The following is a 25,453-nucleotide window of genomic DNA, read 5'->3' as shown; positions in this document are numbered from 1 at the left end:
TGGGTTAAAGATGAAGATACAGATTGTAACTTTGTGGGATCTGTATTCAAATAGTGTAAATCATGTACATTTCATATTTTTTTAAATAATAGTTACGTTTCACAAACTATATTTATCCCAGGTGTGCATACAGGACATCAAAGCACTATTGCATGAACGATGGCTCCTGTAATTTTTTTATTAGAGCATCAAAACATCCCACTGGCCACAGCAATGAGGCATTTTGTCATTCTTGCACATGTCCACCATTTCACAGGTTCTCCCTCTTGGCAAATCATGAAGGTGTGGATGTGTATTTATAAACCTCCATTTCCAAAAACTATACTAATGCCAGGATGCTTCAGTGATTGGTGACTGACTGCCACGACAAAGATACCTCAACAGGTCATCCCTTCTTTAACCCCCCCCTGTCCCATATACAAGAGCAGAAGGCAGATAGGCATTACCGTATTCAGTCTGAGTATAAATCTAGCATGTGTTTGGTGACTTGGCAAGCAAGCCCCCCCATGCCACCCAGTCCACTCCAAAGATCCTTCAACTCAATCGATTATAGATTAGAGAAGGAAACACAAAACAAAGATTCTGCGATTTCTTTTTAAACTCCCTCTCCCTCCCCCTGTTTAATATCGTCACCATCCCGGATCCGGCAGGAATGTCGGGGCTCTGCGATTTAAAAATAGCATCCTCTCTGCCTGCTCTCCCTCTCCCTCTCTCTCTCCCTCACACACACACTGTGGAAGCAGGAATGAGAAGATGGCTGCAGATCTTGGCGAGCTGCTAGTCCCTTACATGCCCACCATCAGAGTCCCCAGGACGGGCGACAGGGTTTTCAAGAGCGAGTGCGCCTTCTCCTTCGAGTCTCCCGTAAGTGCTTCCCGTCGGGGGTCCCAGCTCCAGACACGTCCCCCCCTGAGACGATGCTCTTCCCGGCGGACTGCACACGGGCCTCCCCGGTCTTGGCTTTTGCGTTTGTGAAGTTGGTTTGCATGGCTGCTCACGTTTGTGTTGGGAGGCACAAAGGCTGGACACGAAGGCCAGGGACAGGGCTGCATTGGCTGGGATGTGGAAATAATATATCCCGTCTTTTCACGTCAGTCAGTCCGCGTCCTGGTTTAGATGCTCTCGATTCGCAGGCTGCTGTTGAGAAGATCCTAACACGTATTAGCAGCAGCACTAGAGGTTTGTCGCCAAGCTTGCATTACAGTTTGAGGATATTCAAGTTGCTGCTGGACTCATATACCATTGCCCTTCTCGCTTTTACATATTGTGGTTTTAAGTTCGCTATGTACAGGATGCACAGTAGCTGAAACAGTTACCGTGGCGTTAAAGTCGATGCGTCCCATCATCTCCAACCCGAAATAAAGTTACTTGAGGGAATTGGCCACTCTTAATTAAAGGGAGTGGGGGTGTTTGGGGGCAAGCACATTGGAGGCCTGAAGATGATACATTGTTATTGTTTTGATTGGCAGACTTTTATATTATTTTCACATTTGTGTTTACAGTTGTATCATTATACACATACATTATATATCATTATATTCACACATATATAAATTGAAGCAAATGCAAGGGTGACTCAGCTGTCTGATTCTCATGGTGTCTGCTTGAAGACAGGTTATTTTTATCCTACTCTTTTAGAGCTCATGTGTCACCTACCATACTCCTATAGCAGGGAGACAGTCGCTGGTTTTATGGGGCCTTCTTTCCCCTGCAAAGACCACAAGGCTTTCAAACGCTGCTTCTTACCTGGGTGAGACTTTCTAAGAAACGTGAAGTGGTGATCCAATGGATGGTTATGCATCGGTGAAGAATAAAATGGCAGTTTTTTTCTGATAGGGCAGTTGAAGAACAAACACCTCGCATACATGATTGAGGAATCACTTCTGTTGTTGGAGAAGAACTGGGATTTATTGGTTTGTTTAACGGCAATAAAGGGGTTCAAGGAGTTGCACCCCAGATGTTTGCTGTTTGTTTAGCTTTAAAAATAAATACATAATGAAATAATCTAACAACCACATTGCCGATGAGGGTTTGTCCACTGACGCGTTTAGTGGCAGGATTGTGCTATTCACTTTAAAGTAACACAGTAACTTTACAACTTGAACACTTTTTAGATTAACGCAGAACGCTTAAAATCCCCCCCCAATAAAAAAACTAACTCCAATAATTTGTGTTTTGTAATGGAGTGTTAAGAAGGGCAGAGTGATTAACATTCAAAGCTCAAAGCAATTAATCAAAGATGTTACTAACCACTAACCAGTACTAATATTAATACCAATTATAATAAAGGAAAAGTCAGAGATGGCATAGAGGGGAAGAGACAAAATGGTGTGCGTTGTTCAGCCATTAAACTCTGCTTCTGAAGGTCAACCAGATGTACTTTCTGTCTTGGTCATGGGGCATATTATATGAAATAACTAACAGCCCTTTCGTAAGACATAACATAGCTGGCATAAACACCCTCTTGCTAAACCCCTGAACTGATAATCAGATGGAGTCCGGACCTCGTGCTCCTACTGTAGGAGCGTAAATAAACCCAGGGCACAGATCTGGGCTCGCTGAACCGGGTGCCACTCTCACTGCCGTCTTCTCCAGAAAACCTGCCGCAGATCCTGATAGCTGCCATGCTGAGTGAAAGTGCAAGTTCCTCCCCTTGCTTTATCAGTGTTCGTCCCGCCTGCCTCTCTGTCTGCCAGCCTACGGGTCTGAAAGGAGAATTTGAACAGCTAGATTTAGCCACTGTTATTTACCAGCTCTCAGATAACACATTTGTTTTGCAATGGCCTACTGGCTGTTGTCAGGTTTGGTGAGCCAAAGGGCTGGCTGGTTTTCTTCTGTACCTCACTGAGCTCTCTGAGATACATAAACAAACAAATTAAAAACAGCTCTGCCATAAGACACCTACGGTCAGTCAAGGTTATGTAGGAGATCCTTTGTATAATAATTGTTAATACGAAGACTGGATACACATGTTGACTCTACTTTACTCCTGTTTACCTGTGTACCTGTGAAGCAAGGATATGAACACAAACCCAGTGCCAGGCTGTTTTATATCCATTATCGTCTACACTTTTCATCCTCTTCACTTCTTTCCTACGTCATTTGTGTATAGCTCTGGCCTTTGAATTGTTAAAGATATCTTGCTTATGGTGTTGGAGCACTGGGGTTCGGTTTAGTACGTTGTAGAGTGAAGACTTGTATCTAACCCCTGTCTCTGTGCTTCCCCGCAGGAGTCCGAAGGCGGCCTCTACGTGTGTATGAACACTTTCCTGGGTTTTGGCAGGGAACACGTGGAGAGGCACTACCGTAAGACTGGCCAGTGTGTTTACATCCACCTGAAACGAACTATCAAAGAGGTAAGAGGATTGAGCACTAAAGAAACCCATAGATCTAGAGTTGTGGTTCTCACATCGCAACTGCACTTCGAATATATTCTTAGGAACACCTGAAGCATTAAAAACGTGTAACATCTTCCATCTTTTCTGTTAATTCCCCTAAAACTGCCTGCGAATGAAGCCTGATCCTTGCTCTCCATACATTCCATCACAAATTCCTTCTGAAGTCTCCCTGAGTCCGTGTTCAACCATGGACCAATATTCAGAGAGTATTACAGAGTCTCGGAGGGTTTATGATGTAGATTTAAATCCCATTTACCTCATAAGGAAACCCCACTTGTTTTAATAGGTCTCATAGGTTTTGGATAAATATTCATCATCATTAAGAAAAAAAATATATATAAAAAAAAGTGCTGTTGTTCATGCCTGGCTACAACGGCATATAAAATACACCATGACCTGTTAAATACTAAAAGCATTTATAAGTTCTTATTATCAAATCCTACAAGGCATATTAAGCGGGTATCCGTATAAGAAGGTATTTAATACTCCAAACAGGACCCTATATATACATCCCTTTAAATTGGGTAATTAATTAAGAAGGAAGGGGAACAAGATGTTCAGGGAGATGTGAGACTCTGCAGGGGGTTTGTCTTGCAAATTGCTCTTGTCACTCCTCTACACAAGCTTCGAGGAATTGGAGGAGGAAGGGGAGAGAAAATTACTGCTGTTTTGCAGGGCTTTTGTCCAGGAATTATGGCCCAGATTTTGCAGAGCCAGATGTCCAGTCATTTCGTTAGACACCTGAGGGTTTTAAAGCTTTCATAAGAGGTTTTCGTCTCTTACGGAAACACTTTCACCTCTAGCCAATTGCTGTGTGTAAGTGCTTGTCTCCCAAGGTCAAATGATGACCATTTCTCAAGTAGCTGACATGGGAGAGATTTATAATTGTGTTATAAGTGAAGTGATTTTTTTTTTTTTAAGAACTGTTTCCCATGATGCATCATGAATCAAGTCACCAGAGCTGTTTGGGATGATGGTGTCTTTAAAATGTCCCTGTTCTGCAGACAGCAACACCTCGTTCCCAAACCGATCACTCCCTTTCTTCAGCTGAACCAGGGTCCTGCTCGGGTCGCATGCAGTCAGCATGTCTAAACTAGAAGAGTGTCCTTAAACAACCCTAGTCAAGTTTCTATTTGTTCTGAAACTTTACCACCTGGCAGATACTGTAGAAAAGATTCAGTGTGAAGGCTGAGAAGAAGGCATGGTGCTCAGATTTGATTTTTCAAGTACAGTGTTGGCATGTATGAGTTGGTGGTAAGGTGGCAGTACACTCCCCGTAAAAGAGTCGAATTTGAGCTCCTCTCCTGTGGAATGAGGGAGTGGAGGGCCCTCGGGATCCCACTGATGTTTGTGTGTGTGTGTGTACATGGCTGTGTGTGTGTGTGCTTGTTTCCAGCACGGGTGTGTGGATGCGTTGATCCCTGTGTTGAAACCTCCTCCACTGCCCAGTTCTCGGTACTGCTGAGGCGACTGATTTCACTTCCTGGTCGGCACGTGGCATCTTGAGCTTTGCAAGTGACATTGCAGACAGGCCAAGAGAGCCTCCCCTCCCTGAACAGGAACCTGGAGACAACATGTGTCTTTAAACTGACCCTGTTTGAGCTTCCATGGGAGAATGGACTCTCCCGACACCAGCGCTCCCAGTGATGGCTATGTTATGCACTGACAGCCTCTCCTTCCCTCTCCTGAATACAGATTGTGGGGTAGAGCCCTCTGCCTGTCGGTGGTGTTCTGTATTCCCTGACGGAAACCCGTGTCGGATCCAGCCAGAACTGCTGTCACTTTTCCCTGCTGTTCGATCAATGAGAGGAGAACCTGTTCTATAGGATCTGGTTTCTGTTTCGCTTTTGGTACCTTCATGAACTCCCACATTGAAATATTATATTTTTGTTTTCTTGCAACAATAGGATTGATCAATTGTTGAGTATACATCTGTCTTTTTGTTTTGTTTGCTGTATAAATAAAGCTAGTTAAAGAATGGTTGAATACAACAAACAAACAAACCGTTTCCAATGCTCTGGAGTGGGTGTTGCTGTCTGTGAAGTAGATTCCCTGATGCCTTGTGTCCCTCTTTGTCACAGAAAGCCACAGGAGCCTCGGGGGGTGTGGTGCCAAGGAGGAGAAATGGAAAAGTTTTTTTAGGTAAGACAAAATGTTTTTGAACTTTTGACCACGAACAACCATAGAATCAATTAATTTGATTTTGGAGGCTTTAGTCCTGGAGCGGAGGTGTTGGGAGTTTTTAAAATTTAATTTGTATTCTCTCTAGTCTGTGTTTCAGCTTCAGCTCTGCATTGACTGTAAGAGATGTTATTCTTTAGTGAAGTTAGGAAGATTTAACTTCATATCACTTTCTATTTAAGGTTATTTACCCCCCTAATGGTGGTATAAAAGATTTGTGTTATGGTGTTTTTCTGGCTCTGGAAAATGAGAGTATGGGAGGGGGGTAGTGGTGGGGAGGGCATGCTGGTACATCCTGGCGCTGGGGCAGTTTGTACACAACAGGTGTGTCTGCCACGCCAGGCAGCCACTCCAGATGACAGGCCACATCTTGCTGACCTCTGTATCGCAGATCCCTGGATTCTTGCTCTAAGCCCCGCCAGGCCCTTTCCCACTGCCCGGGCCGGCCAGGCTAAATTTAGCCCATTTATTTGTATATCCAGTTAGTAACTGTTCTAAATCTAAAGTGGCTCTTGCCCAGTTGTGCCTCGTGGCCCAGTCCAGTCCTGCCCTCCCTCCCCTCCCTGGCAGTGGGAGCTGTTTGACTGTGGGTCCTCCGGCCGCGCTCTGCTCTCCTCCCAGCTGCTGCTTTCTGTTACCCGACCTGCCTCCCTGCCTGCCTGCCGGTCTGACACACTTCCACTGCTGCTCGGGTGACGTGTGTGGGGCAAGCCAGGTGGCAATCACCCTGCTGACTGTGGCTCAAATTAACAACATGGCCCCCGTCTTCCTTTAGGAAGAGTGCGTATTTAGTATCAGGGCTAACTCTCCTATCCCCACCCCCCTCAGTCTTTCTAACAAACGCACAATATCGCACACAGTGGCATAGGTCACACACACTTCGTCCATCCTCCCCAACTCTTTCTCTCTCTCTCACTCTCATGTGCGTCACACACACACGCACACACTCACCCCACCTCAGCACCTGCCACTCATCTCGCACACACAGGCACACTCACAAAAACGCAGTCTTCCATCATAGAGGCCTGCTGCATGACTCGGCCTGTCTAATCCTGACCATGACGCAGCTCTGTAGAGGCCGGCTAGCCCTGTTTGGCTGTGGTATTAGAGAGCGACTGTCCAGCGGGTACCTCCATGATCAACAGCTTGTCATAGATGGTCCCTGGTGTCCCAGAGCCGTGTGTTGGCGACAGTGTCCAAGGCAGCTATGTAAATGTTTATTGTATTTTTGTTGGTGGTGGTGTCATTTTCATCCCAGCATAATGATTAAACGAGGGTATTACCTTTAGCCAACCTATGACATAGATACAGAAAGCCTCTTGTTAATTAATACAAACTAATCAAAACCAGAAGTAGGAAGTTGGGTTGTAATATGATTTTAAAGAGTTTAAACATTTTATAAACGTTTGTTTTGTCATTTGTCACAATCAAAATGTAGGTGCCGATGTTGTTTAAGTGAAGTCAATTTCCCCCCTTTCCTTCTTGTCTTTTAGATTTAGAGCTGAACCAGGATTTTAATGGAGACGATTATGAATATGAAGACGAAGCCAAATTAGTGATATTCCCAGACCATTTTGAAATCCCCTTGCCCAATATTGAAGAACTGCCTGCACTGGTCAGTGAGTGTGTGCCAATGTTGTCTCTGTCTTGCATGCAGAAGGTTTGCTTCAGGTTAGGTTTTTCTTGTCACCCTTTTTGTGCATGTATGTACTGTACCTAGAAAGTTCACATGCCTGTTATCTCTATCCTGAAAATTAACTGCTCCCCTACCTACTTTCAGGCATCTTATTTCTGCAGGCGTTTTTATTTGTGTGGGTGCTGTGCTGTTTTCTCAAGAGCTTCATTCATACTAATTCTGTTCAAACAACCTGATTTTCCTATGGGGCTGTTGTCATTAGACCAGCATAATACCTGGACCTAACTGATCTGTTTTGGTTTAAGGAACAATAATCACATGGCAAAATCAGGTTGTTTGTCCCCGTTCTGTACCGTAACAAATTTGACTGAAAAAATGAAACCCTCACGATAAAAATATAATCAGCAGACTGGCTATATCTGTGGCTGGTGTCCAGGCCGGATGCACAGTAACTAATGGAGAGAACCTCAACTATTCTTGTGTCCCATCACGTGTGCAGCAATCGAATAACTGACTCTGTGTGTGGTGTCAGAAAAAGTGTCATAAAATCACAATGTGTGACCTAGCAGGAGGTAGCGTCGGACTGTGATTTAAACCAGCAGAATAACATCAGCCTTATTCTTAAGGATCTGGTCATAATTTTTGGAAGGACACAGCCATGTCACAGACCCCCGCTGCAGCTGTGGAGTGAGTAGGCGCAGGTGTGTCCATCAGACCCGTGACTGCAACTCCTTTCCTCCCCAGGTCACCATTGCCTGCGATGCGGTGCTCAACTCGCCGTCACCCTACAAGAAGCAGGAGCCCGACTCCTGGGAGGACGAGGTTCAGGTGTCCCGACATGCGAGGAGCCTGCGGCAACTGGACAATGGGGTCCGAATACCACCCAGGTAGCCCGCTGCGTGCACCCCAATGGTATACAATGGCATAGCCTTGGTTTCACAGCCCCCCGATGAGGAAGATATAGAACTATTTAAATTTAGTAAAGCATTTTTTTTTTCACTACAGGGTAAATGTTTCCTACTATATAATCTCCCGTTCTCCCTCCCTGATTCCTGTTCCCTTTCTTTCCCTCCCTCTCCCTCTCCGACTCCCGTTCCCCGGTGCTCCCGGCAGCGGCTGGAAGTGTGCCAAGTGCGAGCTCCGGGAGAACCTGTGGCTGAACCTGACAGACGGAGCATTGCTTTGTGGGAAATGGTTCTTCGATGGCAGCGGGGGGAACGGACACGCCCTAGAGCACTACCGAGAGACCAACTACCCACTGGCTGTCAAACTGGGCACCATCACCCCCGATGGAGCCGGTCAGTGCATCTTGCTCGTCCTACTATGCCGTTTAATTACCCTCCGAAAGATTTAGATGTCCGTTTCTTGTGTGAACGTCACACTACTAAAACTTGTGTTACAGTGAATATAAAAAAAGCTGTGTACTTGTCTGCTTTCCATCCAACTCTGTCTTGATACCCACTTGACACATTTCTTTCCATCGCTATTATATTATTGTCAGTTATTTATTTCTTAAGAGCTACAGCACATAACAGATGTCCCTCATGCAGCTGGGTGATGTTGTTGTTTTTTTTATTTATTTCCCCAGACGTGTATTCTTTTGATGAGGAGGAGGCGGTGCTCGATCCACACTTAGCAGAACATTTATCACACTTCGGAATCAACATGCTTCAGATGCAGAAAGTGAGTGTTTCTCTGGATCGGCTTTTAAGTGACTAAAGCAAATTAGGAAAGCGATTATTTTCCTCAGCCATTGTCTATCAAGTGTGGTTGAGACTTTGTAGATCTAGATCTATGTCAGATATTGATTCCAGGAAGGAGTCGTCTAAGCATTGTGTATGTCAGAGGGGAATTTAAAAAACAAAGCTTGGTAGCAAAAGAAACCACAAAAAATACAGCTTGTTCTGAATTCCTCCCCGACTGAGGCTAGTCACTCACAGGCAGGGCTTATGAACCTGATAAAAAGTCCGTCCCTGTGTGTGCCGCCCTGCGCAGACGGAGAACGGCTTCACCGACAATGAGGTGAAGGCACGGGTCAGCGAGTGGGAGGTCATCCAGGAGGCGGGGCTGAAGCTAAAGCCAGTGTACGGCTCGGGCTACACCGGCATCAAGAACCTGGGAAACAGCTGCTACCTCGCCACGACTATGCAGGTGCTCTTCAGCATCCCAGAATTCCAGAGAGCGTGAGTACTGCGGGGGTTTGGGGTAGAGATGGGGTGGGTAGCCACGAGGATGGTGGGTGTAGAAAAAGCGTGATGTAACATCTGTACAATCACGGGCAACTTGTGGGAGGCTTACACAGAACTTACTACAGTGCTAGAAAACAATACAGGGAACCCAGCGACTGATCTGTACTTTGTCTCGGCAGATACGTGGGGAATCTACAGAGGATATTTGACTATTCTCCCCTGGATCCATCGCAAGATTTCAACACACAGATGTAAGTGTTCCTCCTGCCTGGTGAAGCCCTGGCAAGGTTAAGCAGATCAGCATTTATATTCCAGCAGTGGAAACGATTATTAAGGCTGAGCGCTAAATATCCTTGCCTTCCAGCTGGGTGCTGCTTAATAACCATTATTAGGTTATTATGTTGTAGGAATTGAGTCTTTAATAGGATTTTAAATGGGTACAAGCAGGCTGTGTGTATAACAGTTTGGGTTTGACTTGAATGTGCATTAGGCTGTAAGACTAAGCTCACCCCATTCAAGTTTTGAATCTGATCAATTTTTAACATGAATTATTCATAATTTGGCTTTTAGACCACATCTTGAAAGAAGATTCTTCTTTTACATGCTATGTTTTAAAATCATAGACTTTAATTGTTCTACAATTTACATTGCATTCTACGTTTACCTCCAGAGTCTGGACATTACTGCTTTATAAGTTGCTGTTTAAATATCAATTGCATTTTACTCCACAAGCCTCATAGTTTTGGCTCTCAGTCTTGCATTCAGCGTGATTTGTATTGGCTTTTTTTTCATTTATTGCTTTTTGTGGCTGTCAAGGGCCAAACTGGGCCATGGCCTCCTCTCTGGCCAGTACTCCAGACCTCCAGTGAAGTCTGAGCTGATAGAACAGGTGATGAAAGAAGACTACAAGGTATTAGCCTGGGCCGGCTGCTGCATGGTATGGGGGTAAAGACACGAGAAAAGCAGGGTGGTGGGCTCTATGAGTGAAAGACAATTGAAACTGAACAGCTCTCCATTTGCCAACAGCCTGTTATTGTCTACTGTTGCTTTCATAATGTGTTCATTTTGATGAGGCTACAGCTTTCGGAAATGGCATTTGGTCAATTTTTACAAGGGAGTTCCAGATCGTACATATGGTGCCCCTGTTTACACAGCACAGGACACAGAGCAGAAGCACAATAATTGAAGTGTAATACACAATACACTGGCACAGCACTTTGTGATCTGTTTCTCACTGTGGAAGACATTCCAGGGTATTCCTAGAAGTTGACCCCTGACCTGTCCCTCTGGCCCTCACTGTCTGGGCTGGAGCTCCCAGTGTTTGTGCTGTGACCACAGAGGGACTGCAGTCAGTGGACTTTCTGACAATACATCATACCAAAGCACGTTTTAGGAATGCTACTGGAGTATTTTGACTTATTTAGCTGTTCCCTTTCAAAGAATCTTTAATTTAGAGCTATTTCATACGTTCTGCTTGGATATCATTTTCTGTGCCATTAATGTTGTTTTACTGCATTAAATAAGTAAACTATGATAATAGTGCAGTACATTAATTAATTAAGTACAAATTAAGGCAACACTGCAAATTTACCATTCATCTTTGGGCTAGTACGATACCTACTAACCTATTATTGGCTAAATGTAAACATGAAAGTTATCTTCATACAAACAACACGGTTATTAGACATTGAATAGGTCATTTTAAACACTCCATAAAGTCTTTTGGCCACAAAAACAGCAATCGCTGTCTCAAACTGCACATATCACAATTTAAAATGCGTTAAAAATGGTGACTGACAGAAAAAACAGTGAACCTCCCCTTTAATGAAATTGTGATCTGCATCATACAGCGCCTTACGCTATTGGCTGACACTCATCTTACGGGACACTGGTATTGTGGGTGTGTGGGAGCATGTTGTGAAGTGGCTCGGACTGTTTAACACTGTGTTCCCGTTACAGCTCCAGCAGCGAGGGATCTCCCCCAAGATGTTCAAGGCCCTGGTCAGTAAAGGCCACCCTGAGTTCTCCTCTAGCAGACAGCAGGACACCCAGGAGTTCTTCTTGCACCTGATCAACCAGGTGGAGGTGCGTCCAGTATACTGTATATTGCTTTGTTAGTTCAACTAAGTATTCAATTAAGCAATTAAGACCTCGGTTGGAACAAAAACCAGCAGGGCAGGGGGTACTCCAGGACCGGTTTGAAAACCACTGCTCTAGGAAATTTCCAGAATGATCTCTTCGGAGAGCAGCTGGTTTCCCAGAGCTCATGCCTGACCCCACTCTGATTAATTTAGGTCTCCCATATCCATTACACAGCCGTCTCAGAATAAAACCTTCCCTGTGAATATATTAATACTACGCATGCTGCATTCACTTGTAACAAACAAACAAATCTAACAGGAAGGACACTTTTTTTTCTTACACAATATACAGGTGGCACATAAATATCACTGAAACATCAGAGAGTGCTGCCATCTCTGTGTTTTGTGATTTAGTGCGATGTATTCTCCGTGTCTGTGAAACTCTTCCCTCTTCCTCTAAATGGATGGCACAGAGCTCTGGCAGACTAATTGGAAATGAGATCCTGTACAGTAACGACTTCTAGCCTTTGCTCCATTATCTGACGGTGTCCTGCTCAGTGGCTGGTCAGCAGGCATGGTTGTTTCACCATCTCCTTGCTGCAAATGTATTTTTGTTGCCATTGAGGGATATTTCTGTAGCTTCTTAGAATAGAGGGGTGGGTGTCGAGAGCTGTTCACAAGCTGGACCCGTAATTATAGTCCTGGCCCCTGGCTGGTCTTCGAAATCAACACGCATAATCTTCACGTGTGATAATGTCTGATAATATATCTGACTCTTGTCGCGTGGTCAACAGTTTGTCTCGACGTTCAAGCTATATTTGCATACTTAATGGCTTTATCGACATCTATTTTTGGGTGCTGTTTCTTTCTGTACAAAAAAGTGCGGAAGACAAGTACATGAGAGAGTTTCTGAATGAGAGGTACGTGGGACCCATCGTGCTGCTGCTTGAAGCTGTTCAGATGCAGTAATTAACCCCTCCCCCCATTCTACTTCAACTGATTTATTCTTCTCGTAATATATGAGAGGTACGTTATATTTCTTATGTGAAGGACTCAAGTGTAAGAGGGAAGAAGTCAAGGAGGTTTTGTGGGCTTCTCCTTTTTCCCAATGACTTAAGATGAGTTATGCAATTAAGAGCTCAGGCATAATGAACACCATTGACCCCGTGGCCTGTGAAGATTGGAGCTGAGGCTTCTCCTGTGGCGCATGGCAGGAGTAGCCTCTCCAGGTCAAAAGTGCTCTCTTTGATTCTGGTTTTCATTCCATCTCTAATGACTTAATGAGCTGTCTCTTCCAGGCTGTCTCAATTATGAAATTTAGTGGCGTTTCTGTAACAGTGGTGGGCAACCAACCTGCGGCCTGTGGGCCACATGGGTCCCATCTGGGGTTCTGATTGTGGCCCTCCAAACATTTTGTTGATGGTTGTCCTTGCATTTGAAAAAAAACAATCAAGAAACGCACTCATTTTGTGTTGCAAGCACAGTATAAACGTCTTTGTTACGACACCGGTGATGGCAATACGTTAAATATGTGTTGCATAATGAGAATCAAGGTGCAGAGGAAGATGCAGCCATTACCCATTTTCTATAATATTCGGCCTGTATTAAATGTATTCAAGCTGATTCGTGTGGTCATGGTTAGTGTGCAAATCTGAATCTGAATTTCAATCTTGTGGCCCACTGAGATGAAGGAGGGACACTCAATAACTTGGGTTGCCCCGCACTGCTCGATATCCTGCAGGATGCTTTGCCCTCGAGGCCTGGAGGTCCTGGAGGCCCACCGCTATGATATAAACTAGAGGACGTACGTACCATTGCTCTCAGTGTTTGTGCATTGATGGTGTGTAAATCCCGGTGCACAATCGAGCCTGTGGGATTGGTTTGTGTGTGTCTGCTGCAGAGGAACAGCGAGGGCTCGGAGAACCCCAGCGACGTCTTCCGCTTCCTGGTGGAGGAGCGCATCCAGTGCTGCCAGTCCAGGAAGGTGCGCTACTCACAGCGGGTCGACTACCTCATGCAGCTGCCTGCCCCCATCGAGGCGGCCTCCAACCGAGGTAGGCCCCCTCAAAAATGAACCGATGTACTTGCCAGACATCTGCATCAGCACTAAGAGATGAAAAAGAGAGTCGGTTGTGTGTATCCCGAGAGAGATGTGTGTGCGAATGCCACATACGTTATATATATATATTGTAGTGAGCTCGGGTGACAGAACAACACACACTTGTGTTTACTCAAGGGGGGGTTTATGCCTCCCACGTGGTGTGTAGCAGTATGTATAGGAGGAGGTACTGATAGCCTGCCCAACTGAGTGTGAACCTGTCTCCCGTGCAGAGGAGCTGATTGTTTACGAGACGAAGCGGCGGGAGGCGGAGGCCAATCGGAGGACCCCCCCGGAGCCGGTGAGAGCGCGCATCCCTTTCAGCGCCTGCCTGCAGGCCTGCAAGGAGCCTGAGAACGTCAACGACTTCTGGAGCTCAGCCCTGCAGGCCAAATCCGCCGGGGTCAAGTGAGTTCGCTGTGGGGGGAGAGCGAGTGGAGACCAGGGAGGGAGAATGTTAACTAAACCCTTTGATGGAGCAGAGTCCCTGAGTGATGCATCTTGATGAGGATAGCATGCAAAAGGAAAAAAAGCTGTCCTAAAGAGTTGCCTCCACATTGTCAGATACGACTGTATTTAATCGTCTCTTCTGACTGAATCATTGCTTCTTTCCAGAACATCCCGTTTCGCCTCATTTCCTGAATACCTGGTTGTACAGATTAAGAAATTCACCTTTGGAGTGGACTGGGTGCCTAAGAAATTAGGTAAGTGTCTGTTCTGTGACGTGTAACCAAAGACTCTTGAGTATGTAAGATCTATGGTGGACTGTATTCAAAGTAAGCTTAATGTAACACACAAATACATTATCCATAATTTGAATCTGTAGCTGCTAAGCAGTCTTTTTGAGACTGACAGTGAGCTTAAGTACCCAGCAGATGGTGCTATGATCTTGCAGTTTGCTGCTTCACTGGAACAATACTGATTGGCTGTTAGGGGCCCCAGCATGGTGGGAATTGACCTGGTGACATCAGACTGTCTATCACTGTGACTGAACTGGTCCAATGATCTGAATAACTGGCTGAGTTGAATTCTTCTCCACAAGCTGCAAATCACATAATGTATAGATGCTCTAGTTTATAATCCCTTTTAATCAATTCAAAAATATTTTAAATATTAAGTTTACATTTAATAGATACAATAACTAGATTAATGAAGCAATTGAGAGAGAGAGGGAGACGGACAATGCAGTTGGTAAGGAGAACCGGAAGACACTGACCACTCCGGGACCTCACCTTGAGATCCCAGGCTTCAGCCAGCTGAGTCAGGTGAGATTGATGGAAATGTCCCCCTCTCTTCTCTTCGCAGACCTCTCCATAGACATGCCTGACTTCCTAGACATCTCACACCTGCGCGCCTCGGGGCTGCAGCCCGGGGAGGAGGAGCTGCCTGACCTCGCGCCGCCCATTGTCATTCCTGATGACCCCAGAGGTACCCCCTTGCCTCAGAGTTGATTTTGTTCATGTGTGATCAGGTGGTTAGGAGTTAATGTAATCTTCAACATTTTAGCGCAGAGATTTGAACCACACTCCCAACACCCAGTGTTTTATTTTTATTTATTTTTTCTTGTTTCTCAGACCTGCACAGTTTCCGTGTGGGTGCTATTGCTACAAATGCTTTGGGAAGCCCTTTATAGATCAGACTCGGGGGAATAAAAGCAAAGTAATTTATATGACACATGCAACATGACCTACTTTAATGTACTACACTGTGTCTGCTTGTACCTTATACTGTAATGTTACACACACTTGTACGTCAAATTTGCCTGTGGAGAGATGTTTTGCCATTTAGTTTCTTTCGTGTAGAGCTAGGATGTATTTTGCTGAAAACCACTATACTGAACACATCACCTATGATTGTACTGTCAACAAAGCCTTTTAGGGGACAAATATCACAGGCCACCTATTAATGTCTTTACTTTTCTTCTTTTCTTCTTTCCAGATAACTCGATGAATAATTTCATGGACTGTACGTATACTCTTCGGCTAATCCACTCTGCAATAAATTTGTTATTATTTTGCTGCAGAATTAGTTATTTATTTCTCATTTATGACATGTAAGAGGCATGGAATTATAACCCTATGAAGCTGATGTGTTTTTTAATGTCAGGCTTTACAAAGGTTACCATGTGCTCTTTATTATGTCTATAAAAACACTGGTTCCTTCTCAAACATCTTGAACATTGATCTCTGTGCTCTAAATTGCATAAAATTGGATTCTGAAAAGATTGTATCCCTAAAAAAATGCTTACCATGGCAAATTGCTCTGTGATTGGACTGAAGCTGGTACTTCTCATTAACTTTGCTTTGCCTCACACATTTCCAGTCATGCCCACCTACTCTTAACAATGATCTTTTTGCCATGATATTCCACAGGAAACTCTTTCATACAACATACGATCACTTTGACAAATCGCCATGTCTAGAGGGGGCAGACCTTTAAATGCATGAGCAGGTATTTGGTGTGCGTTGGTGGTTGGGCGTTGCTCTGCAGGGCCGGTGACCTCTGGATGTGTCTCTCAGCTCCCGACATCGACGAGTCTTCGGTGATGCAGCTGGCAGAGATGGGGTTCCCACTGGAAGCCTGTCGGAAGGCAGTTTACTACACGGGAAACATGGGCGCTGAGATGGCTTTCAACTGGATCATAGCCCATATGGAAGAGCCAGGTAAGACATTTTCAGTCATCACACTTAACAAGAGTACACACACGTATACGCACTCACAGAACAGGCTCAAGCATCCGTGTCCTGCTTTTGGACTGTCCCTCCTGTCCGGTTCTGGAACCAAAACGCAGTGCTGGCAGTGTCTAAGCTGGACTTCATGGATTCTGTGTTGCCTGTGAGGGAGCCGGCTGCGGAGGATTGGAGATTTTGCATCAAGTCCGGTGTTGTGACAGCAATGGAGATACATTCCCCAGTGAACCCATCCACCTGCCCCGGCCCCCTTAGGCTGTGTTTGATCATTGCTTCCTCGTTGAGGTGAAGGGGACCACACCGTGATGTTTTTAAACGCAACTGTCCGGGCTGCCAGCGCCGTGTGTTTGTTCCAGGACAATCGGACCTTCTTCCCAGGTCTTTGTCTGAGTATGCATGCCTGGTACTGTAGTGGAGGAAAGTGGGGTGAAGAACAGAAAAGTAGTTTTTAGAAGTCCTTGGGGAATTCTTGGCTCCAATGCATCATTTTAATATAGGGCACATATGGGGAAAACACAGCCATTCATCACTGCAGTGTGAGCCTCTAGGCTGGGCTCCATAATCTGCTAGTGGACCCTAAGGCCTTGCATAGGTGTCAGTTGTTTGTGTGTGTATGCATTTTCTATATAATTTTAATATTAACAAATAAGGATGGGCCCAAAGGTAGTCATCCCTCTTTGCTGTAGGGCTTTTCTTTTTAATCGCCATTGCATATGTAGAGTGATGCATTCAAGAATGATATAATAATGATAATGAACAAGACTGTGAACTGACATGTGTGAAAGGGATCTTGATGGGTAGACAAGTGCTCCAAAACTGCAAACAAACAAGGAAAAACACCCAGAAAACATATGAAATTAAGAAAACAAAATGGTTTTCGTTTTCATTCATAGAAGGAAACGCTAACAGAAACCGCGGAAGTAATCCCTCACAGGGTAAGTAGATTAACCCTTTGTTTACCCAGAAACACGTTTTTGTGAACTTTCAATTTGTTTCTTGTGTTCGCCACATGCCTGCCGGAGTGGGCCATTTCAGGCCTGATTCTGTGTTCCTGTCACCTAAGTCCCAATGTGCTAGAATGCACACCGAAAAAGGAAAGACCCATCTTAGATGGGTGAACATTGGTCTCGCTTGTCTGGCCTAGGTTCACTGGAGGTAAAGCCACCTCTTCCTGGGCTTTGTCTGGCCCTCCACTCAGATTCTAGAACATGAGAGGAGGAGATGTTTCAGAATTTCATCTTCAGAATGGTTCATGATGTCAGAGCCAACTAAAGCAGAGGTCCAGTGTGCTTTGCAGCCAGACTCCACAGTCACCACAGGGTGAAAACTGAAGAGGAATAGCCCTTTGACCTCCGTGCTCTATATAACCTATAAGTGATCCAAGAAATCGTGAATGAGATTGAAAATTGCAGTCGGTAAACAAAGGGTTAAACGAAACAAATAGACTATGTTTACATTGTTTCACTAAAACTCTTCTGCAAATACTGAAGTGAATAGAGTTCAAGATGCCAATTGGATGTAAATGCTAGAATCCACCTTTTTGTCTTCCACAGTTACAAGTGTTAAGTCTTTTATTGCAAATGCTTTTTCCAATCATGTCTTATGAAATAATTTTTAAAACAATTATTTCCTTTCATACCTCCTTCACAATTTACCAGGGGCATTATCAGCCCAGTGACCAATCAAAACACAAGAACCAAGGAAAAAAGGGAGAAAGATTGTTATTTTTTGCGGTGATTACTTGGGACACAAATTAATTTTTCCAATGCACTCTCTCTCCGTGTTGAATCTTATTGCGCGCTCAAAAGAAATGGGTCTGCATCTTCGCACCGTGTCAGCATGTGAGGTACAGACTGGTGCATGTGCATGCCTCACCACCAATTCACCACTGGCCGAAAACTCATCAGAACTCGAGCCTTTGCTATGAAGAGTGGTTTGAAACGTTCGAAGACTCGCCGGCGAGGAATCGATTACAGTGAGCTGGCACACTGCCTTAGCAACAATGAACCATTTCATTGACCATGAAAAGATGAGATAATGCTCTTCTCTTTCCTACGATTCGGTGGAGGCTGAAGTTCAACAAAAAACAAAACGAAAAAAACACTGTCATGTTTCATTCTTTTGTGTTTGGTTTGTTTAATAATCTGTGATGTGACTTTGAACTAACAAACAAGGGAAAGGAACAGGTGTTTGTGTGGTCCGTGAGCTTGTACGGCACATTTATAAACTGAGAGCACAGGCAAACCCAAGCTGACCATCCCCTGCCTTGGTTCCCACACAGACTTCGCGGAGCCGCTTGCGCTCCCGGTGTTGAGCGACGACGTGCCACCTGCCGGGGGTGTGGTCCCAGGGCTTGACAGCCAGCCCCCCGAGGAGAGCGTGGCAATCCTCACCTCCATGGGTTTCTCCCGGCACCAGACCATCCAGGCCCTCAAAGCCACGGTGCGTCCCCCTGCCCCTGCATCCCCCTACAGTCCCAACACTGAACAGTACATGCAGTCAACTAGGGGTTTAAAACACACCTCAGCATCTGTTTTTAGTTTCCCTTTATGCTTTTCCTGTTAAACTGTAGGTGCCTACAAACCAGCTCACAAGCCGTTTGTAATAAGAATGCTTGTGAGCCTCACTAAATGTAGAAAGTAACATACTTCTTTTCTGTACATCTGACGTACTTTACACTCTGAGGGATGATTTGGGTGTAAGGCCATGATTATAGACTTTTGCTCTTGATTCTCTCACAATATTATTTATGCATTTATAATATCCATCCATCCATCCAGAAAACCCTCAAGAGAACATGCAGACATCCCACAGTCTGACACTGGTTGGAAGCGAACCTAGGTCTCAGTAACTACTGCAGCACTGTGCCGCCTTTTAAAAGCTGAGACTTCATCTTCATTAAGAGGTGTGAGGCAGTTGGAGACTTGCGGGTTTCTAATAATAGCTCTGTGCTGGTGAGGAAGTCAGTGCTTTCAGAGCTTGTGTTCCTCCAAAAATAGAAAATAACAGTGGTCTGAATTTGCTGCAGTGTCGGTGTCTTTGGTCAGATGCAGCATACTGGGAATGACGTGCCTTGAAAGGATTTTATGGTTGAACATCGGGACTGTATTTGCAAAGTGACTAGGCAAAGAAAGAAGCTCCAGAAACATGCACAGTAAATCATTTGATATATTTTACTGTGAAGACTTTTAGCCACAGATGAGTGTAGAGAAATTGTTCTCTCAATGCCTGTGCTGGGGTTTGTTTGGGAAGCAGCATGGATGTTTATGTTGGGGGTATTTTATGTAAATAATGCAAATAATGTTAATAATACAAGATAGGCTTTCTGTTATGCCACAGCCTATAGGTACTGGGGTGTGAGGATGCCAGTGATGCCTACTTAAGGATGGTGATGTCAGTGTCAGGGCTAGTACGTTTATAGAGGTCAGCTGTGTTGTGTCTGATCTGGGGGAATCCGTTTTAGAATAACAACCTGGAGAGGGCGCTGGACTGGATCTTCACCCACCCCGGCAGTGAGCAAGAGAGCGAGGCGGCTTCAGAAGCTGGCGACATGGAGGCCAACGACAATGCCAACGACAATGCCAACGCCAACGCCAACACCAACCCCACCACCCCCACGAACCCAGAGCCCACCGGGCCACGAGTCCGGGATGGCCCAGGCCGTGAGTACACCACCCAGCCTGTACATGTGTGTGTGTGCGTTGGTTGAGCCCTGCTGGCTGAGATGTGATGTTTTACGGACACTAACAGATTGGCAATGTCCTCCTCAGCAGCAATCTCCAGAGGAGGGGAAAGCCCTATTCTTATTTAGTTTTCCTGGCTGGAAGTGATTAGATTAGGAGACGGAAGATTAATTCTTGACACACTATATGTAACAGCAGATTAATTTCCTTTTCAAACTCTCAGCCGTAGTGCAGCGTGCAGAGTCAGCATTAATCACATCGCTTTGGTAGGGCAACGGCAAAAGGAAATCTTTAGAAATGCCTAATGCTTTTCATGTACAATCACAATAGTGTTCCCCTGCCTACTGTGCTGTTGGGTTTTTCAAAGAGAGCAAAATAACCTTCAATAGTAGAGTAGGCCACACAGTAAGAGAAATACATTATTTGAGGATGAAATGTAATGCAGGGTGAAATCTGAAAAAGACCTAAAAGGCTCGGTGCTGCAGGCTTCCTTCCATCACAACTCATATTCCTCTCTCTCTCTTCTGGTTACAGGGTACGAGCTCTTTGCCTTCATCAGCCACATGGGAACATCGACAATGTGCGGCCATTATGTGTGCCACATCAAAAAGGAGGGCAGGTGAGCGCCACAGTTTTCTTTTGATGATGATGGTTTTTGATTCTGTTTTTTGAGTGATGCAGGACACGGTTTTACTGAAATCCATGGCATTCGCTTCCTTTCCAGATGGGTGATCTACAACGACCATAAAGTGTGCCTGTCGGAAAGGCCTCCTAAGGACTTGGGCTACATCTACTTTTATCACCAGATACCACGCAGCTAGGCGGGAGGCCTGTAGCTGTAGAAACATCCTTTTCTAGCTGGGGAGGTCGGGGGAGAAACAAGAAAAAGAAAAAGAAATCCACTAGACAGACTAAACAAATGCTAAAGGGAAGACTAAGGACGTGGATCCAGCAAGATATCAGAAGATGGCAGCATCACTCCCATCAAGCCTGGCTCAAGAGGAAAATCCTTTGGTTTCATTGAATGTTCGTTGTGAGTTCTTCATTTGTCAGAGGTAGAGGTAGAGAAGAGAGGTGTGCAGTTTAGTTACTGAAAACGATAGCACAGCATTTTACATATCAGATTTTGTTGTTTTTTGGGGTGAGGGGGTGCGAGAGTGCTGCAAGCGGGTTTGTTTTCCTATGCCTTTTATCTTTTTTATAGAAATAGACTCTTCATTTTGCAGGTTAACTGTTTGATATTTTCATGAACAGCCGCAGAGTTAAAGTATTATGATCCATAATGGTGCAAGCAAATAAGTAGTAGCCTGATCTGAGGATAGAATGGGTCTTAGACTCTGGGGCGCAGTGTGTGGTCCATTCGGACCGGGTGATGAGACAGTCTCTCTACGGGACGGGATGTAATGGAACTCCGCTGCCACGCCCACACCTCTCCTTAGAAGAGGTGACTGGTGCCAGAAAGGATGGAGTATTTAAATCTGGGCTTTAAATCTGTCTTATTAAAGCACTGTCCCGTTACTGAGATGGCGGATTAAGCGGAAATGGAAGAAAATGCCTAAACCAAGACTCTTGCATCAACACACTTCCAGCAGCAGAACCAAAAAGTTGAGCCCAAGGGTTGCATCTTGTTTGGCGTCTGTCTAATGTGCCTTTTGAAATGGCAGACGTGAAGGTGTGAATTGAGGGATGTATTGGTCACCACCACTGAACATTGACAAAACTGGGGAAGTTAAAAGGCAGAACAAAGTAGAACGCGAGGGCTGTCACTTTTCACGCAACCTCGAAACTTCTAGATCTGCGGCCTAAAGCCGAATTCTGATTTACACTATCTGAACAGGTCTGGCATCTGTAGAAACGGGAGTCGATGGTACGGTTGATTTTTTTCCGCGTTGTCGCGCCTGCAGAGAATGAATCTCCCAGAACTCTGTGCTGTAGTGTCCCATGGGGCCGTTGCTCTTCCTTGCAGGGTTGCCTGCCATGCTGGAATCGGAGAGATTAGTGTCGCAGGCCATTCTCGCCAGTGGCTCTGCAGAGCAGGGGGTGTGATGCCATGGGATCCTTCATAAAGCCTGTCTTAGTGCCTGGTTTTCTTTATCATATAGAACAAAACCAGCTCAAAACATTTTGATGCAGTATCATTTAAAATACTTTTTCTTTTAGTTTCATAAAAGCACTTTAAATCTAAAACTAAATATATTCTTTTTGTAAAAAAATAAAAAAATAAATATATATATATATCAGAGATCGCATATATGACCGTAACCCCTGCCCCATTCCTTTATAAATGCAAGCATTGTTTCAATTTATGTCAAAACATCACAAAATGCCAATGATGACAATGAAAAATGATTACTGTTAGTGAAATCCGCTTAAGCAGAATTTTTTTGTACAAATCCATGGAAGTGATAGTGCAGATAGTGAGAGTCCAGTTCTTCTAGATACAAACCGAGCAATGCGAACTACGAGACATCACACTGTAATAATAATGACAAGTAAAATGGCTTCCTTAGACTATATACAGTACATGACTGTAGAAACCAAATTCATAGTGTATAATGCACCAGCTTATCACACTAAACCGATGCAGATGAGTTGCTTCGTGTCGTGAGCTTGTACGGCTTCGCAGGGGCTGCATCTTTTATGCCTGTAATATCAATTCTGATCATGTGAGTTCATCAGTATTTGTTTTTCACTGACATTTTCTTAAATTTTGCTTTAATATTCACAGTTGGGTGGAGAAAATAACTTAATCAAGTTTGTTTTTACTAACGAAGTTCAGTACGTTTCTCAGAGACACCATTTCCTTCAGGTTTAAAAGTACCTTTTCATTTAGCGACTGATTTAGTATCTGGTTCTTATTACCTGGATTAGTTCAATACAGTAGTGAAGATCTGCAAATAAAAGACAAACCAAAGGACCCTGGAGAAGTGGAGTTGTGCCCCCTCCCACAGCCTTATTGACCGAGACTGCAAGTCCTGCTCAAATGGTTAGGCTCCGGCCATCACATTGTCTGTGATGACTTGGAGGTTGAATATTATTGAAGATGTTGGCGTTTTAGAATCCCCCGATGTTATGCATTTAAAAAGGTAAATGAATGTATGGGAGATGACAGAGGGGTGTGCTGTATTGGCCCCATGGTATGTGAAGTGACACCTGTGTCTTCAGCACTGGCTCTCAGAGGTCTGAAGCCGGAGCTTTCGGAAACAGATGTCCGAACATCTGTCAGCGCAAGCAATATCAAAGGGGCAGATGCTCACACTTTCAAGCAAGGATACCTTTCTTTTTTCAACCTCCAGCACTGTGTGCCCCAGACAAACCTGTACAGATGTTTGTTTTTTGTTTAAATGTCCTACATAAGCTGTAATGTCTAAGTCACCTGTAAGGTTGTCCCATAAGGTTGAAACAATGTATTTTTATTCACTTAAAAATATGCAGCCAATGGCTTTCATTTTTGGTTCCAGAATTAAATTGATATTACTTGTTTTTTCCGGCACACTACGAATGTATTCCTAATGGTGCTCAGAGCTGCAGGCAAACTTTGATGTGCTTTCGATGAAAAGGCTCTACATCAAGTTTTTTATTTTTTTGAAAATGGACTGATTTGATTAGAACAAATCAAGAAACATCGCTAACTGGATTCACCAACCATATATGCCGTTGTAACCATTGATAGATATTTTTCTAAAGTTGTATTTGTTACACTGACTTACCATATCATAAAGAAAGTAAATCGCATTTTGGGTTTATGCAAAGCTTTATTATTTAAAAAAATAAGGGAACTGGCAAACTTCTTCCCCAGCTGTGATACGGCACAGTCTGAAAGGAGGCGTTGCATGAAATCCCAATGTAGGCGTGAGGTGCAATATATAGATAAGATAACGCCTGGCGCTCTAGTGACTGAACGCACTGTAGAAACTGTATTCTCTGTTAGCTGGTACTGTTTTTTTTTTCTTCTGAGTACTAAATAATATACGAATGTCATAGTATTGATTACAGAAGCCAGTTTCTGAACTGGAACGATTTGTGCAGTGATGGCTGCTGTCTGTTGTGTCAAATTAATCCTTTACACACCTTCTGTCAATTGTTCTGAAGCGTGTGACTTCAAATATAGCCGGGCTAGCCCCCTTTATTGTATGTATAGCTGGCTATCAACACCAAATCCTATTCTGCTGTAATTTTCATGTCTCTGAGGTTTTTTGTTTGTTTTCTGGCTACCCGCACGGTCTATGCACTTAAACTGGAAATACTGTGGTTACTATGCAAGTCCTACTGCTGCTCTCTCTCTGCTCTCTGCTCTCGCTTTATTAGGATTCCTCTCTCGGTTCTTCACTCAAACTTTCCTTACCAATGTACCGACCGTCTCCTGAATTTTCTTTTCTTTTTCTTTCTTTCTCTTTTACTTCTTTGCCTCCTAGTTCTGCTGGTAGCACTGTAGATACTTTGGAGGGCAAAGTGATGCAAGACAGTCTTCTCTCGATCTTGGCATTTCTCTTGCTGGGTTGTAAGTGCTGGGTAACTTATAGCTTACCTTTTTGTTTTACAATACCATTTTGTTTGTTATATTATCTGCACATGCACTGAAAGTTGACATTTGGTCGTTTAAGTTGTACAAGTTAAGTAGTATAGTGTTCATTTTTTCTGTTTGTTTTTCATTTAATTTGATGAAGGAAGGTAATTTCATCTGTTTTTCTTTTCTCTTTTTGTTTTTGCAAATGGCAATGTGCCAATCTTGTTTTATTAAAAAAAAAAAAAATCCCACAAGTAGTCAAATTAAAAGCTAGCCAGTTTTATTTCTTATTTATTGACAAATGAGTCTTCTACCTGCAAATTTGCCATTAGAAATGCTTTACTACTCAGTGTTTCTCCACACCTTCATTGAAGGCAAGATCCATAGTTAATGCTGTGTGTCCTAAATACTCTGTGTCAGCAGTATTATTTAAAAAAATCAATCGGGTAAAACCTGAAAAAACGATGGCACAACTTAACCCATGGTGCTGCTTTCTTATGGCATTAGAGTTCAATAAAATCAAAACTTGATGACATTTTTGATTAGTGTGTTTTCTTGATTGATTTGTAAGGCATGTTTATTGCCCTGTGTGTACGTTATGTACTACAATGGTGTGTGCACCTCTAGCCTGGCTGTTGTTACTCTACTGCTATGCTGCCCTCTTGTGGAAATCTCTCTTTCTGTACTTTTGACTAGAATTGCAGGGATTTGTTTCTTCCAGTTAAGAAGTCACATATGTGTCTGCAGTGTGGTCCTGGGATTCACTCTCCGCCTGCTTCATCGCGTTGTCCACCGCCGGCACTCTTCTTTAGGGTCAGTGTTGGATTTTTCTTGCTAAACCTTTACACTAGCTACAGTTTCTGGAAAGTAATCTTCCGCCTGAATGGCAGGTGAGAGTGCAGGAGGGGTGGATTAGTGGGGAATTACAGTAGCTCTTGGGATCGGTGTGAGATCAAATAAATACTCCTGTCAAAGCATCTCCCGGCTGTG

General features: G+C 44.1%; 1 protein-coding gene across 2 annotated transcripts; it reads left to right on the top strand.

Annotated features, from left to right (window-relative positions):
- Nucleotides 1-651: 651 nt before the first annotated feature.
- On the top strand, nt 652-24,998 carry usp13 (ubiquitin specific peptidase 13). 2 transcript variants are annotated; one of them, XM_066709610.1, is made up of 22 exons: nt 652-864; nt 3,231-3,356; nt 5,480-5,540; nt 7,073-7,194; nt 7,960-8,102; nt 8,329-8,513; nt 8,804-8,898; nt 9,211-9,398; nt 9,584-9,655; nt 10,221-10,314; nt 11,364-11,489; nt 13,386-13,539; nt 13,817-13,991; nt 14,199-14,287; nt 14,889-15,011; nt 15,522-15,548; nt 16,103-16,246; nt 17,167-17,208; nt 18,555-18,715; nt 19,737-19,935; nt 20,491-20,575; nt 20,681-24,998. In XM_066709610.1, exons 1-22 carry the CDS (start codon nt 754-756, stop codon nt 20,775-20,777), a joined length of 2,619 nt encoding a protein of 872 aa, XP_066565707.1. In that variant the 5' UTR covers nt 652-753; the 3' UTR covers nt 20,778-24,998. The 2 variants fall into 2 exon arrangements, with proteins under 2 accessions (XP_066565707.1, XP_066565709.1); XM_066709612.1 differs by lacking the exon at nt 17,167-17,208 and having other exon boundaries at nt 653-864.
- The last annotated feature ends 455 nt before the right edge of the window (nt 24,999-25,453 follow it).

This window comes from Amia ocellicauda, chromosome 7, assembly GCF_036373705.1.
Source record: "Amia ocellicauda isolate fAmiCal2 chromosome 7, fAmiCal2.hap1, whole genome shotgun sequence".
Classification (NCBI taxonomy): Eukaryota; Metazoa; Chordata; class Actinopteri; order Amiiformes; family Amiidae; genus Amia; species Amia ocellicauda.
The sequence above is the reverse complement of the archived record's forward strand: the minus strand, read 5'-3'. Positions and strand labels throughout refer to the sequence as shown.

Coding starts and splice junctions, on each gene's coding strand:
- usp13 (XM_066709610.1), top strand. CDS start 754: ATGGCTGCAGATCTTGGCGAGCTGCTAGTCCCTTACATGCCCACCATC. Junction 865..3,230: donor CCTTCTCCTTCGAGTCTCCC/GTAAGTGCTTCC, acceptor GCTTCCCCGCAG/GAGTCCGAAGGCGGCCTCTA. Junction 15,549..16,102: donor GATGAATAATTTCATGGACT/GTACGTATACTC, acceptor TGTGTCTCTCAG/CTCCCGACATCGACGAGTCT.